Genomic DNA, 16,241 nt, shown 5'->3' with positions numbered 1-16,241 from the left:
AGAAGAATCTGTGGGAATGTAAGTATGTCTGTCCTCTGGTTTACAATGAGGACTGCTGCAGCTTTTTTTTTTTCTAAGGTGGCAAATTTGTTGACATTCCTCCCATCAAAAAAGTGAGGTCCAGGGCTTCCCTGGTGGTCCAGTGGCTAAGAATCCACCTGCCAGACATAGAAAAAAGACTTGTGGACACAGTGGGGGAAGGAAAGAGTAAGACAAATTGAGAGAATAGCATGGAAACATATACATTACTGTATGTAAAATAGATAGCAAGTGAGAATTTGCTGTGTAAAACAGGGAGCCCATCCCAGTGTTCTGTGACAACTTAGAGGGATGGGATGGGGACGGAGATGGGATGGGGTGTTCAAGAGGGAGGAGACATATGTATAGGTGTGGCTGATTTGTGTTGATCTGTGGCAGAGGCCAACACACTATTGTAGAGCAGTTGTCCTCCAATAATTGTGTTTTGTTCTATAGTTCTCAATATTGTACAGGTATAATCTTTAATAATTAATTTTTAAAAAATAATAAATACAAAAAAGAAAAAAAAAATCCACCTCCCAAAGCAGAGGACATGGGTTCGATCCCTGGTCTGGGAAAATACCACGTGCTGAGAGGCAACTAATGCACCTAAGCCCACCTGCCTAGAGCCCGTCCTCCACAAAAAGAGAAGCCACCCCAGTAAGTCCCATACTGCAACTAGAAACTAGCCCCTGCTGCCACAATGAGAGAAAGCCCTTGTGCAGCAGTGAAGACCCAGTGCAACCAAAAATAAAAATTGAGGTCCATGTTCCCTTCCCTGAATCTGGCTGGGCTTCTGATTGCTCTGACCAGTAGAGTATGATACAGATGGCGCTATGTGACTTCCGAAGTTAGGTCCTAGAAAGACAGGCAGCTTATCCTTGGTCTCTTGGAATTCTCCCTCTCCAGAGAACCACTTTCAAATTGTTTCAAGAGGGACTTTCCTGGTGGTCCAGTGGCTAAGACTTCCCTGCTCCCAATGCAGGGGGCCCAGGTTCGATCCCTGGTCAGAGAACTGGATCCCACATGCTGCAGCTAAGACCCAAAACAGCCCAATAAATAAATATATATATTTTTAATTGTTTCAAGGAACACACGTTTAAGCTAAAAGAGAAGGTGTTATTTACTGGAAAGAACGATTGATACGAGGCCAAAAGTCTCAGGCTTCAAGGCAGATTAACTGCCAACCAACAGAAATACAATGTGACCAGAGATGTAATGTTAATATTCTAGTAGTTATATCAGGAAGTAAGAAGAAATAGCACATCTCAAGATTAGCTACATTTCAAGTGTTCAATGACTAATTCTGGCTAGTGACTACTGCATTGGACAGCACAGATCTAGACACAATCTTTACCTGCTTTATCGGCCCGTGGAATTCACTGGATTGAACAGTCCAGAAGCCCACTAAGATTTTGCAGCTGATGTATTGCCAAAGACACTCCAAATCTGGCTGTAACTGCTTCTAGCTGTTCAACACTTAATCTCTAACTCACAACTCCCACCAACAGGGACACAGCAACAAACCATGCAGCCCCCAAGAAAGACATATACTTGAAGTCCATACCTAGTAGCATGGCAGAGTATGCCAGTGAAGGACAATGAATAACTATGTTATCCTGGAGATCTGAACCAGAGGCTGCCAGACTAACAAACTTACTCCATCTGCCAAGGTAGGGCACCCTCACTGATCCTGTCAGGCAGTATGGTGAATCGTTTGCAGAAATGGCTGCAAAAATGTGCACCCCCCCATCACAAGTATTCATGACCCTTGTGTAGACCCCCCTCCTACACATAGGGCTTGACCGTATGGTTGCTTTGACTGATGAGACAATAGCGAACATGACGCAGAAATTTGGAAAGTGCTTGTTGCTTATCCTCTTTCTTTCTGCTTTTGGAAACTCTGAGACCACCGTCTTGTGATTGAGTGGGAGCTGGACTACTAGATGAGGAGAGATATGGCCCAGCTACCCCCATCACTGCCGGCAAAACCCAGCCAACTGCAAGGTGTACATGAGGCCATAGCCTGCCAGTTGATCATAGGGCCACAGGTAAGCCCCGCTGAGCCCAGCCCACATGGCCAAAGCACATGAACCACAGATCATTGCCATTGTGTGTCACTAAGTCTTGTTACACAGCAAAACTAAGAAAAATGGGGTGTGGTATATGCTCAGGAGCAGTGTCTACTGCATATTTCCTCATCCTTTTTTGTTTTTAAAGGAAAGAGCATGATTCCTACATGTATATTTTCTATATTCATGTCTTTATCTTAAAATTTCACTTATTTTGGCTGTGCTGTATCCTGGTGGTGGGTGCACACAGGCCTCTCTAGTTGTAGCATGTGGGCCTAGTTGCCCTTGGCCTGTGGGATTTTAGTTCCCTGAACAGTGATAGAACCCATCACCTGCATTGGAAGGCGGACTCTCAACCACTGGACCACCAGGGAAGTCCCATATTTCCTTTCCTGAATGGAAGTGTTATTGTACTTACACTTACTTTTCTGGCTTTGTCTTCTGCAGTGATTCTCAAACATCAGTATGCATCAGAGTCACAGGGAAAGTGTAGTAAAGACAAAGTGGTAGATCCAACCCAGAGTTTCTTTCTTTTGTTTTTTTTTTTGCACCAAGAGGTCTTTTTATTTAAATTAATTGCATTTACTTAAATTCATTTTTTTGTACATGCACTCTATGTCTCACATTGTCATTTTTTTAATATCTAGCATTTGTTTCAGCCTGTTAGATGCTGGAGGAGATTTTTTTTTTTTTTTTTAAGACAGGGAATACTTTATTCAAACCCATCAGAGAAATGGATAGCTTCGGTCTGTAACAAAGCATAATGTTTTAAAGCATAGGTCAGTAATTGTATATGAGTGTATACACTGCTACATACAAATTAACTGATCAGACCACAACTTTTCAATGTTTGAAACAGAATAAGCTTCCCTGTAAGCAGCACCTTTGTGACGTTTTAACTTTAGTATTCCTCTCCTTCTTCCTCTCCCTCTCCTTCCACAGAATCCACACCAACCTCCTCTCCTTCCACAGAATCCACACCAACCTCCTCATAATCCTTCTCAAGGGCAGCCATGTCCTCACAGGCCTCAGAAAACTCTCCTTCCTCCATGCCCTCACCCACGTACCAGTGAACAAAGGCACGCTTGGCATACATCAGGTCAAACTTGTGGTCCAGGAGAGCCCAGGCCTCAGCGATGGCTGTGGTGTTGCTCAGCATGCACACAGCTCGCTGTACTTTGGCCAGGTCTCCACCAGGTACCACAGTGGGAGGCTGGTAATTAATGCCAACCTTGAAGCCAGTGGGGCACCAGTCCACAAACTGGATGGTACGCTTGGTCTTAATGGTGGCAATGGCAGCACTGACATCTTTGGGAACCACGTCACCACGGTACAACAGGCAGCAGGCCATGTATTTACCATGGCGAGGGTCACATTTCACCATCTGGTTGGCTGGCTCAAAGCAAGCATTGGTGATCTCTGCTACAGAAAGCTGTTCATGGTAGGCTTTCTCAGCAGAGATGACAGGGGCATATGTGGCCAGAGGGAAGTGGATGCGGGGATAGGGCACCAGGTTGGTCTGGAACTCTGTCAGATCCACATTCAGGGCTCCATCAAACCTCAGGGAAGCAGTGATGGAGGACACAATTTGACCTATTAACCTATTCAGGTTAGTATATGTTGGGCGCTCAATGTCGAGGTTTCTACGACAGATGTCATAGATGGCCTCATTGTCTACCATGAAGGCACAATCAGAGTGCTCCAGGGTGGTGTGGGTGGTAAGGATGGAGTTGTAGGGCTCAACGACAGCTGTGGAAACCTGGGGGGCTGGGTAAATGGAGAACTCCAGCTTGGACTTCTTGCCATAATCGACAGAGAGACGTTCCATCAGCAGGGAGGTGAACCCAGAACCGGTTCCCCCACCAAAGCTGTGGAAAACCAGAAAGCCCTGAAGACCCGTGCACTGGTCAGCCAGTTTCCGAATTCGGTCCAAGACGAGGTCAATGATCTCCTTGCCAATGGTGTAGTGACCTCGGGCATAGTTATTGGCAGCATCTTCTTTGCCTGTGATGAGCTGCTCAGGGTGGAAGAGCTGGCGGTAGGTGCCAGTGCGAACCTCATCAATGACTGTGGGTTCCAGGTCTACAAACACTGCCCTGGGCACATGCTTGCCAGCGCCCGTCTCACTGAAGAAGGTGTTGAAGGAGTCGTCTCCTCCCCCAATAGTCTTGTCACTTGGCATCTGGCCATCAGGCTGGATGCCATGTTCCAGACAGTAGAGCTCCCAGCAGGCATTGCTGATCTGGACACCAGCCTGGCCAACGTGGATGGAGATGCACTCACGCATAGTTGCTGTTTTGCGGCTGCCGAGCAGATGGCGGAGAGGAGAAGAGGTTGTTACTTCTTACAGCGCGACTCTTAGGCGGTCGATGTAAGAGAACCTGGAGGAGATTTTTTTAAAAAGAACTTGCTTCATTCTTAACATCAACAGACTTACCAATAGGGGATATAAAGTAAATATTATATTTACTTAAATATTACATATTGCTGTCACTTTAATAAAGGTCCAGTACAATTCTAAACGCTAAATACATTAAATCAATTTTCACACAATCCCTTTAAGGGACTATACTGTTAGTTTCTAATTTTGCTGGTGATGAAAATGAGGCATGGAGATTTTAACTTGCCTAAGGTCCCACAGCTTATGTGTGGCAGTGCTAAGATTGAAATCCAGGCACTCAAAAATCAAACCCCAAGTTTCTAACCATTTTATTGTACTGCTACTGAGAAAGAACAGGCTGCTTAATATACAGAGTTCTAAAGTTAGCACTTATTTCTCAGGAACCACTATCCTTTTTTTCTTTCCTTTTTTTGCTTAGGAAAGTAATAACACAAGAGAAGACAGCTTTCCCTATAGTTTGAGGCGCCAAACCTTTAAAATTACATTGTATCAGCAATTTCACAGATAGAACCCAGATTTTCTGATTTCATAGCTTTGGGATGTGGCCCAGTCAGTGATTTTCACATCCAACGAGTTCTGTGGTGACAGTGCTGTTGCTGGTGTAAACTGCACTTTGAGAAACACTGGTATATTGGATATGTTGGAGACAGTTAACTTGCCTTGAAACTCCAGGTTTCTGGTCCACGAGGAATCATTTCAGATCTGAAAGAGAAAACTGCATAGTCCCAGAGGTCCTGGACTTGGAGCTGGAGGACAGAGCTGCATAATCTTGGGGTTGTCTTCCTTGAGGGATAGATGAGATTTCATGTAAATGAGTTCTGTGTGTGTGTGTATGTGTGTGTGTTCAGTTGTGTCTGACTCTTTGCGACATCCTGGACAGTAGTCGCCAGTTCATGGAATTTTCCAAGCAAGAATACTGGAGTGGGTAGCCATTTCCTACTCCAGGGGGATCTTCCCAACCCAGGGATTGAACCCATGTCTCTTGCATCTCCTGCATTGGCAGGCAAAGATTTTTTGCCACTATCACCATTTGGGAAGCCCTGTAAATGAATTCTACACATTTTTAATTGTTTATAATGGAATAAAAGTTTGTTGCAGTTGAGTGGGCCATGGCAGAGGCCGTGAACTGTCTTCCCAAAGCCCATTTCTTCTCCTTTCTACTTTATGTAGAGAGCCCACCCACCACCATAGAGGCTAAAAATGCCAGGTACTCAGCCTTACTTGCCACCCAGGCATTAGCATAGCACCCCATTCCCACCAGGGTACCTGAAGGGAATGCCATTGAGGAAGAGAAAGTGTGGAGGTGGAATTCTGGGAAAGATATTCCTCCCTGATAAGGGAGACTGTGAGGAGAATCCTGAGAACTCTGCTGGGGCTCTTGGACAATTTTACCCTCAGATAACAGTGGAAGTAGCAAGACTGGCAAACAAAAGCTTGGAATACAGGGACAGTCACAGAGTCCTGAAGGTGGTGGCAGGAAGCAGCAGCCTGGAATGACTTGTGATCCACCTCCTAGGAATACCCAAAAGGTGCCTGAACTGGATGAAGAACAGGAGAAGGATGCTGTCAGAGAATCGCTCACCGGTAGGCAGAGGTGACAAAATTGTTTGCATTCATGTTAACAGGCTCTCACTTGTGACCCTAAACTGAGTATTAGGAAAATCAAGGTTACAGAAAACTTACTTATAATTGAAACTATGTAAGAAAGCCCTGTATAAACTGGAAGACATTCCATAAAGTAAAAAGCTTTTGTGAGATAAACCAACATCTTACGATTAGTTGGAGATTTTTATGTTAAGTTCATCTGAAACCATGGGAGAAACAGAAGGAAGCTACAATAGGCTCTCTTCAATTTGGCATGGCTCAGGAAAGTATTAGAAAGAAGGATCTCCTCCTGAATGTGCTGTGACATATTACCAGGAGAGGTTGAGGTGCACTTTAAAAGGAAAGGTATCTTTTCTCACTATGAGCGTAAGTGAAATGCTGGCAGGCAGTAGAAAAATAGAATAAATTAGTTGAACCCTTTAAATGCTAATATTCAATTTGCATGATCCAATCCCCATTATGATCCTACATGCTTCAACCATAGCTATAGACTTAGAGATAAAAAGATTATAATATGGTCAGAGGTAAGATCAGTCCATTTACTATTTCTATTTCATTCCAGTATGGAATGAACATATAACAATGGTAAAAACAAGCAAACAAAACTTCTGTTTGGAGGGTTACATCTGTAGGAAGTAAGGCAAATAACAACCTATACAGAGTTATGTAGAACATTAATTTAAAAAGAAACTACAGGGAAGCACCAATCCCACTCCTGGCCATATATCCAGAGAAAACCATAATTCAAAAAGATACATAAATGCCAATGTTCATTGCAGCACTATTTACAATAGCCAGGACATGGAAGCAACATAAATGTCCATCAACATTGGAATGGATAAGGAAGAACTTGTAAGTATATACAATGGAATATTACTCAGCCAGAAAGAGGAATAAAACTGTGTCATTTGCAGAAATGTGGATGGAACAGAGACTGTCACACAGAGTGAAGTAAATCAGAAAGGGAGAAACAAATATATGTCAATACCTATGTGGGATCTAGAAAAGTGGTATAGTTGATCTTAATTTGCAAAGCTGAAATAGAGGCACAGAGGTAGAGAACGAACACATGGAATACCAAGAGAGAAGAGGGGATGGATTGGGAGATTGGGACAGACATGTATATACACTACTATGTATAAAATAGAGAATTAATGAGAACCTACTGTATAGCACAGGGAACTCAGTGCTCTGTGGTGACGTAAACGGGAAGGAAATTCAAAGCAGAGGGGATATATGTATACATGTGGCTGATTCACTCGGTTGTACAGAAGAAACTGACATAGCAGTGTAAAGCAACTATACTCCAATAGGAAAAAGAAAAAAGAAAATTACATGAAATTCAAAAATGAATAAATAGTGGGAGGGGGGATCGGGATGGGGAATATGTGTAACTCTATGGCTGATTCATATCAATGTATGACAAAACCCACTGAAATGTTGTGAAGTAATTAGCCTCCAACTAATAAAAAAATAAAAAATAAAAAAAAAGAATAAATAAATAAAAACTATAAGAGACAAATCTTCCATATGCAGAATTCCAGGTAACTTAGGGAACTATTCCTCTCTTCTATGAGGTGGAGTTTAACTTCTCACCACTTGAGTGTGGGCTGTATTTGGTAACTTGACTCCAAAGAATACAGTATGGAAGGAGGAAACAAAAATCAACTTTCCGGTGGAAAAACCTGGCAACCACCACCTCAGCTAGGTGATCCAAATTAGCATTATCAGTCCTGTTGAGAGATGAACCTTGATCCTGTGGGATGAAAACAGTATTTCCCTTCTGTTGTCTTTCTCCCCAGAATCCATAGCTCCAGTCTAACCAGGGGGAAAAACAAATTGAGAGACATTCTACAAAACACCTGACCAATATTTCTCAAAACTTTCAAGATCATCAAAAATAAAAAAGTCTGAGAAACTGTCACAGACCAGAAAAGCATCAGCAGACATAATGATTATAAGTAATGTGGTATCTGATGGGATCCTGGAACAGTAAAAGGACAATAGAAATCTCAATAAACCATGGACTTTAGCTAATAGTATGCATTAGTGCTGGTTCTTCAGTTTTGACAACTGTACCATAGTATTAATAATGTAATATGTTAACAGTAGTGGAAATAGGATGCAGGGTATACAGAAAAGTCTATACTATCTTGGCAACTTCTCAGCCAATTGAAAACTATTCTAAAATGTTTATTTACAATAAAGAAGGACCATGGGGGATTTTAAAATATTTCTAACATAAAATATAAAAAGTAATATAACACAGTTACCTAATACACTGCTTTCAGAAATATCAACATTTACCCTATCTTATTCTTTAAAAGGAAAATTTTATAGAGTTTAAGCCCCTATGAACCCTTTCATCCCTTCTAAGATTTTTCTTTTTCTACATGTTTGTGAAGTGAATAATCAGTTCAGTTCAGTCGCTCAGTTGTGTCCGACTCTTTGCGACCCCATGGACTGCAGTATGCCAGGCCTCCCTGTCCATCACCAACTCCCAGAGTTTACCCAAACTCATGTCCATTGAGTCGGTGATGCCACCCAGCCATCTCATCCTCTGTCATCCTCTTCTCCTCCTGCCTTCAATCTTTCCCAGCATCAGGGTCTTTTCCAGTGAGTCAGTTCTTCACATCAGGTGGCCAAAGTATTGAAGTTTCATCTTCAACATTAGTCCTTGTATTGAAGTTTCACCTTCAACATCAGTCCTTCCAATGAACACCCAGGACTGATCTCCTTGCAGTCCAAGGGACTCTCAAAAGTCTTCTCCAACACCACAGTTCAAAAGCATCAATTCTTTGGCACTCAGCTTTCTTTATAGTCCAACTCTCACATCCATACATGACTGCTGGAAAAACCATAGCCTTGACTAGATGGACCTTTGTTGGCAAATTAATGTCTACTGGAAAATGTCTACATGAACAGTATGAAAAAGCAAAAAGATAGGACACTGAAAGATGAACTACCCTGGTCGGTAGGTGCTCAATATGCTACTGGAGATCAGTGGAGAAAAAAATCTAGAAAGAATGAAGAGAAGGAGCCAAAGCAAAAACAACACCCAGTTGAGGATGTGACTGGTGATGGAAGCAAGGTCCAATGCTGTTAAGAGCCATATTGCATAAGGACCTGGAATGTTAGGTCCATGAAGCAAGGCAAATTGGAAGTGGTCAAACAGGAGATGACAAGAGAGAATGATGACATTTTAGGAATCAGGAACTAAAATGGGTTGGAATGTGTGAATTTAACTCAGATGACCATCATATCTACTACTGTGGGCAAGAATCCCTTAGAAGAAATGGAGTAGCCATCACAGTCAACAAGAGAGTCCAAAATGCAGTACTTGGATGCAATCTCAAAAACAATAGAGTGATCTCTGTTCATTTCCAAGGCAAACCATTCAGTATCATGGTAATCCAAGTCTATGCCCTGACCAGTAATGCTGAAGAAGCTGAAGTTGAACGGTTCTATGAAGACCTACAAGACCTTTTAGAACTAACACCCCAAAAAGATATCCTTTTCATTATAGGGGACTGGAATGCAAAAGTAGGAAGTCAAGAAACACCTGGAATAACAGGCAAATTTGGCCTTGGAGTACAGAATGAAGCAGGGCAAAGGCTCATAAGAGTTTTGCCAAGAGAACACACTGATCATAACAAACACCCTCTTCCAACAACACAAGAGAAGACTCTACACATGGACATCACCAGATGGTCAACATCGAAATCAGATTGATTATATTCTTTGCAGCCAAAAATGGAGCTCTATACAGTCAGCAAAAACAAAAGGTGAATAATATAGCTATACAAATGTACACTATCTTCTACATGTTTATAAAGTTTGTGGGCATAGTATCATATTGTATACCTCTTTCTGTATGTATGTATATATGTAGTTCTAGATAATTCATTTTAACTGTTTATTGATATTGTTGTAGCTGTTTAGTCGCTGAGTCATGTTGACTCTTTTGCAACCCCATGAACTGTAGCTCTCCAGGCTACTCTGTTCATGGGATTTCCCAGGCAACAATACTGGAGGGGATTGCCATTTCCTACTCCAGGGGATCTTCCCGACCCAGGAATTGAACCCATGTCACCTGTATTGGAGGCAGATTCTTTACCACTGAGCCACCTGGGAAGCCCCAAGACCACATTATAATTTATCTCTATTAAACATTTAGTATTTGGGGTTTGTTTTTGGGTTTTGATTTTTGCTATTACAGAGTTCCACAAAAGTCTTGTATACATCTTCTTGAGTACATATGTGAAAATATCTTGTCTGTATCTGAGTTAAGTTTGATCATCTTCACCTGCATTGCTGCTACTGCTAAGTCACTTCAGTTGTGTCTAACCCTGTGCGACCCCATAGACAGAAGCCCACCAGGCTCCCCCGTCCCTGGGAGTCTCCAGGCAAGAACACCAAAGTGGGTTGCCATTTCCTTCTCCAATGCATGAAAGTGAAGTGAAAGGGAAGTCGCTCAGTCGTGTCTGACTCTTAGGGACCCCATGGACTGCAGCCTACCAGGCTCCTCCATCCATGGTATTTTCCAGGCAGGAGTACTGGAGTGGGGTGCCATTGCCTTCTCCGTACATATTGCCAAATGACTTTACAAAGAGCTAATACTCCCACCAGAAATCTAAGAGAATTCCCAGTACTCTGCATTTTACTGTACTTGATATTAGCACAACGTTGAAATGTTATCAGTATGGTTAATAGCAAATGATATCTTGTTTTAAGAGAGAATTCGTATTTCCCTGAAAGACTTTATTATTAACTCTTAGGTTCCCATGTCAGTATACTGCACTTTACAAGCTTGCCCTTTTTCTTCTCTCCCTTTGGATTATATTTTTCTAATTGTTCAATAGAATTTTTTTTAATGAATCTTTCTTATGGTAAAATGTATTACAATTATCTTTGGCCTATAGCTTGTTTTTTTTGGTTTCACTTTGGTTATGATTGAATCTGTGACCCCTGCAGTGGAAGCACAGTGTCTTAACCACTGGACTGCCAGGGAACTCCCAGTGTAGAACTTTAAAATAATACTTTAAAATATATATATGTTATTTCTTAATTTATTTATTTGGCTGCACAGAGCTTTAGGTGGAGCATGTGGGACCTAGTCCCTAGTTCTCTAGGGATTGAACCTGGGCACCCTTCATTGGGAGCCCAGAGTCTTAGCCAACAGACCACCAGGGAAGTCCCAAAAATAGTACTTTTTAAAGGGAAAACATACTCAAATATTTAGGGATGAAATGGTATGCCCGAAATTTGCTTCATAATAACCCACTGGAGGGTGGGGTAGGAAGAAGGTAGAGGTATATCTGAAATAATACTGGCTGAGGTCGTAACAGGAGTTGGGTGATGGGAATATGCAGCTTGAGTCTACTTTTGTACATAGTTTAAAATTTCCATAATCAAACATTTTTAAGTACAGAGAAATATTTATTTCTGCAGAAGATCATAGCTTTGAAATTTTATCTTTTTCTATTTTATCTAATATTGATATGTATGCAAGACAAAGAATACTTTAAAATATGAACCTACAAAGCAATTTTTTAAAAAATTGCTAAAAAGTCTTATAATTACAGTAGTTAAAAACTTGAAAATATTGTCTACCCAGAAACCCAAGAAAATCAACTAAAATATTATCATTCACTCATTCATTCATTCAAACACAAGAGTTAATGTAACATGAAAGGCACTGTCTAATACAGTGTTTGAAAAAGGTCTCTCTTGCCTTATAGCAATAGTTAATTCAAAGAAAAAGCCATTCTGTTACAACAAAACATAAGTAGAAATAAACCTAACAAGAAACATGTAAGATTTATATGAAGAAACTGTAATCATAAATAATAGTTACCTATTCCCAGATGTGTCCAACTCTTTGGGACCCTGTGGATTGTAGCCTACCAGGCTCCTCCCTCCCTCCTCATCTTCTCATTCCCAGATGAGAAGACTCAATATCAATACTCCAAAAATTAATCCAGAAAGGTTAATGAAATCTTTGTAATTTTCTAAATCTTGACTGATTCTAAAGTTTAAATGAAGATTGGATGTTCTCAGTTGTTAAGTTGTATCTGACTCTTTTGCAACCTCATGGACTGTAGCCTGCCAGGATCCCCTGTCCATGGGATTTTCCAGGCAAGAATACTGGAGTGGGTTGCCATTTCCTCATCCAGGGGATCTTCCTGACCCAGGAATTGAACCTGAGTCTTCTGCATCTCCTGCATTGGCAGGCAGGTTCTTTACCACTGAGCCACCTGGGCTTCTTGAATGTTCAAAGAAAGTAAAAAAAAAAAAACAAAAAACAGTTTTTTCACTGTTTAGAAGAAATAAGGTAAACATTTCATAATGCACTAAAAGAAAATGAATGTATTTCAAAGTTTTAATTTAGAGAAAAAATTATTAAGATATTAGAAGGAAAGAGAGTCACACAGATAAAGATTGATAGATATGGCCCTCAAAACAATTAAAAATGCAAGAAACCATATACAAGTTGAAAATTTTAGATGTTACGATAATATACTTTTAGTATATTTAATAGACAATGAAATATCCAGATCATAAAAAGAGCCCTACCAGTAAACAACAACAAAATGATAACCTAATGGGAAAACTAAGCAACATTTGAAAAATGACTACCAAACTTTTGAAAACTTACCAGAAATCAAGGAGCTGCAATTTTAGCAATAACAAATAAAAGGAACCTAAGTGATAAATAGATACTGGGTGTATCCCATCCCTTGATGACTGAGGACCACAGGCTACAGGATCATCAAAGTCCCAAACTCTTGAGGGTGACTTGTCCTGTTATGTGAAAGATTTGTCATATGCACACTGGGAAGAGAATTCTTTCCTTAACTGCAAGGACCAGTTAAACATATAACTGATACTGACCAATCTTTCCTGTCACATAGAGAACCTGTAACTGATACTGACCAATCTTTCCTGTCACATAGAGAACACACTTGAGGAAGAAGCCAACACACAGCTAGCAGACTGGGCATGTGAGGGAAAGGTGTGGAAAAAAGGTGAGAAGGAAGGAGAAAGGCAGGGGTTAGAATAATTCTAATTATGCACTTGGATCCAGCTCCATCACTGGACGTTTAAATAAGCCACTGGCTTCCCTCTGCTTCCTTTCTAACCTTTTTTCAACCCTCTGTCATCAGGCTTCCACTCCTAGTCTACTGAATCAGTTTGGTAATGGTTACCAGTAAGTGTCCAACTGTCATATTCAATGGCTTTTTCAGTCATCTTAATTACGTGGCATTTATACTTCACATCTTGAAATTTCACATCTCTTTCTCTTGCTTTTGTCAGGACATTTAATGCCAGTATTGTTTGGGAACTCCTTTTCCTCTGCCTTTTTTGTATTTCCAAAAATTGTTTTTTATTTATTTAATGAAAATATTTACAAGTACAGAGAATTATACCTATGTACCTATCTAACCACCTATTTCTGCTTCAGAACTTTAAAGACACAGATATATTTGAAGACCGTCTACATACATCCCTTGTTATTTACCTCCCTTCCTCCTTCCCCAAAGACAGTTATTTAAAAGGTATCCACTACCTTGCAGCTGGTATCATTCCCAAGTGTACTAGTACATTTTTATACTTTTACTAAGTGTATCCATAAACAATATATAGTCATATTAAAACTGTAAGTAAAAAGTTATCAAACATGTCAATCTAACTTGCTCTTTAAAAATTTCTTTTGACATGTAAGAGCTGTTCCAGTTCATCCCCTTTAAGTGATAGTTTTCCATCACAAGATTTACTATAATTATTTTTTGATGGACATTGTTTTCATATCATTGTTAAAAAAAAAAAAAAGCTGCAATATTCTTATAGCCTCCATGAATCAAGTGCCAGGATATGTAACCTTGAAGTAGAGTTACCAATGTGCAAGGCATGCTCATCACTCTCTAAATGCAGCAAACTGCTCTCCAAAAAAATGGTCTCATCAATTTATACTCCTATAGTAGTATATAAGAACTTTTGTTTCATCCCATCCTTGCCAAAACGATATAGTATTCGAATATAAGCTATGTATGCTGTGCTGTGCTTAGTCACTCAGTCGTGTCCAACTTTGCCACCCCATAAACTGTAACCTGCCATGGGGATTCTCCAGGTAAGAATACTGGAGTGGTTTGCCATGCCGTCCTCCAGGGGATCTTCCCAACCCAGGGACTGAATCCAGGTCTCCCACATTGCAGGTGGATTCTTTACCATCTGAGCCACCAGTGACGTCCATAAGCTATGCATACCCTCCTGTATGCTTTTTTCTCCCATATACTTGATTTCTAAATTACATATAAAACCTTATATAATATAAATCCTATGTAAATAGTTGCCAGTGTGCTGCAAAGTCAAGTTTTGCCTTTTGAAATTTTCCGGAACATTTTTTTTCTGGATGCAGATGCAGAACCCAAGGATACAAAGGACCAATTGTACTGATAAATTTTCTTCCCCCCTCCAAAAGCCTGACATTTTCTAGGCTTCTGTATTTATCCCTCCTATCTTCTGTAATCAATTCCTAATCTTATTCACTCATGACTTCTCAAGTTACTGACCAGACATGTCTCACAGGCATCCTAAAATCTTCCCCTCATTCTCACATCCAATCAGATACCAGTTCCTACCCACTTGACTTCCTTAAAAACATACATACCTGCACCATTGCTGCTACAGCAAATTATCACAAACTTAGTGTTTCAGAACACATTTACTCTTTTACAGTTTTAGAGGTCAGAAGCCTGAAACGAGTCTTATAATCAAGGTGTTGCCTGGGTTGGTTCCTTCTGGAGGATCCAGAAAATAATCTTTCCCCTGCCTCTTCCAACTTCCAGAGGCCACTGGCATTTCTTGGCACATGGACACATCTCTTTCATCTTCCATCATCACACTTCCCACTACTGTTGAATCCCTGTGTTCTTGTGATTATATTGGGCCCACCTGGATAATTCATGGCCCACCTCATTTCAAAATCTTGAATCCTATCTACAAAACCCCCTTTGCTGTATAAATAATTTTCACAGGTTATGGGGATTAGGGTGTGGACATCTTTATTCATCCTCTCACACTGTTTTAACTGCTGCCCCCTTAATTTCAAACATCTTTCTCACTTGGCCAATTCCCAAACTATTTACAAAGCCACCAGGTTTGTGTTCTCATTTTTTCCAATCTAACCATAATCCTCTGCTTAAGACTTTCAGTGGCTCTCCATTCCCTACAGAATCAAGTGAAGTCATTTCTTTAGCATACAGTTGGTCATGATTTGATTGTAAAACAAATCCTACTAGCTTTTCTCTATTACTCTACTGAAACCTGCACTCCACCCACTCCAAACTATTACACTGAATTTGCCCATGGTCATGCCTCTTTGCCTTTATTTGCACTCTTGGTCAGTTTGCTGCCCATTCTTCCTTCACCTACCTAGCCAACACATATTGATTAAGACTCCATCTGGAAGTTAATGTCTTCCTCCACCAGGAGGGTTGGCCACTGTTGTCTTGGTATATACCTAGTATCATCAAAACAGTCAATAATATTTTTTTAGGAATATTTTGGCTTACAATGCTGGCCTCTGAATTTACTAAAGGTAGAATTTTCTTAATTTTAGCATCCTGTGCACCCAGGATCTTGGCTTACAGTAGATACGCAAGATCAGAATGGTCATAAATGGAACAATTAAAGTCATGGAGCTACTGTGTATTTTCCCAAGATTTGAATACTGATGAAATATGGCATGCTACACAAATAGCCGTGTGTCCACAAGAAAATAAGATAGCGGTAAGACACAATTTTTTTTTTAATTTAGTCTAAGTTAATCTGGAAACTTGATGAGTATTTGCTATTACCCCTAATTTTTTTTGACGAGTACAGAGGCTGAAAGGATTAAATAATCTTCACATATATCTTTTAAGGGCTTCCCAGGTGGTACTAGTGGTAAAGAACCCACCTGCCCATGCATAAGACACAAGAGATGCAGGTTTGATCCCTGGGTCAGGAAAACTCCCTGGAGTAGGAAATGGCAACCCACTCCAGTATTCCTGCCTGGAAAATTCCATGGACAGAAGAGCTTAGTGGGCTACAGTCCATGGAGCCAGAGTCAGATACCACTGAGTGACTAAACACATACACAA

At 40.6% G+C, this 16,241-nt stretch overlaps 1 protein-coding gene across 2 annotated transcripts in view; it reads right to left on the bottom strand.

The window, feature by feature from the left end:
- Window positions 1–2,775: 2,775 nt before the first annotated feature.
- The window catches only part of LOC122427692 (tubulin alpha-1C chain), a 1,128,437-nt gene continuing 1,114,971 nt past the window's right edge, over window positions 2,776–16,241 (bottom strand). Inside the window, exons 1-2 of one of the 2 annotated variants that reach the window (XM_043447369.1) lie at window positions 3,076–4,490; window positions 2,776–3,045 (exon numbers count right to left, since the gene is read on the bottom strand). In XM_043447369.1, coding sequence (XP_043303304.1) covers window positions 2,992–3,045; window positions 3,076–4,377 — 1,356 coding nt within the window. In that variant the 5' untranslated portion in view covers window positions 4,378–4,490 and the 3' untranslated portion in view covers window positions 2,776–2,991. Of the gene's footprint in view, window positions 3,046–3,075; window positions 4,491–16,241 lie in introns of those variants that run through there. The other variant, XM_043447368.1, reaches the window with a different exon arrangement.

This window comes from Cervus canadensis, chromosome 25, assembly GCF_019320065.1.
Source record: "Cervus canadensis isolate Bull #8, Minnesota chromosome 25, ASM1932006v1, whole genome shotgun sequence".
Lineage (NCBI taxonomy): Eukaryota > Metazoa > Chordata > Mammalia > Artiodactyla > Cervidae > Cervus > Cervus canadensis.
The sequence above is the reverse complement of the archived record's forward strand: the minus strand, read 5'-3'. Positions and strand labels throughout refer to the sequence as shown.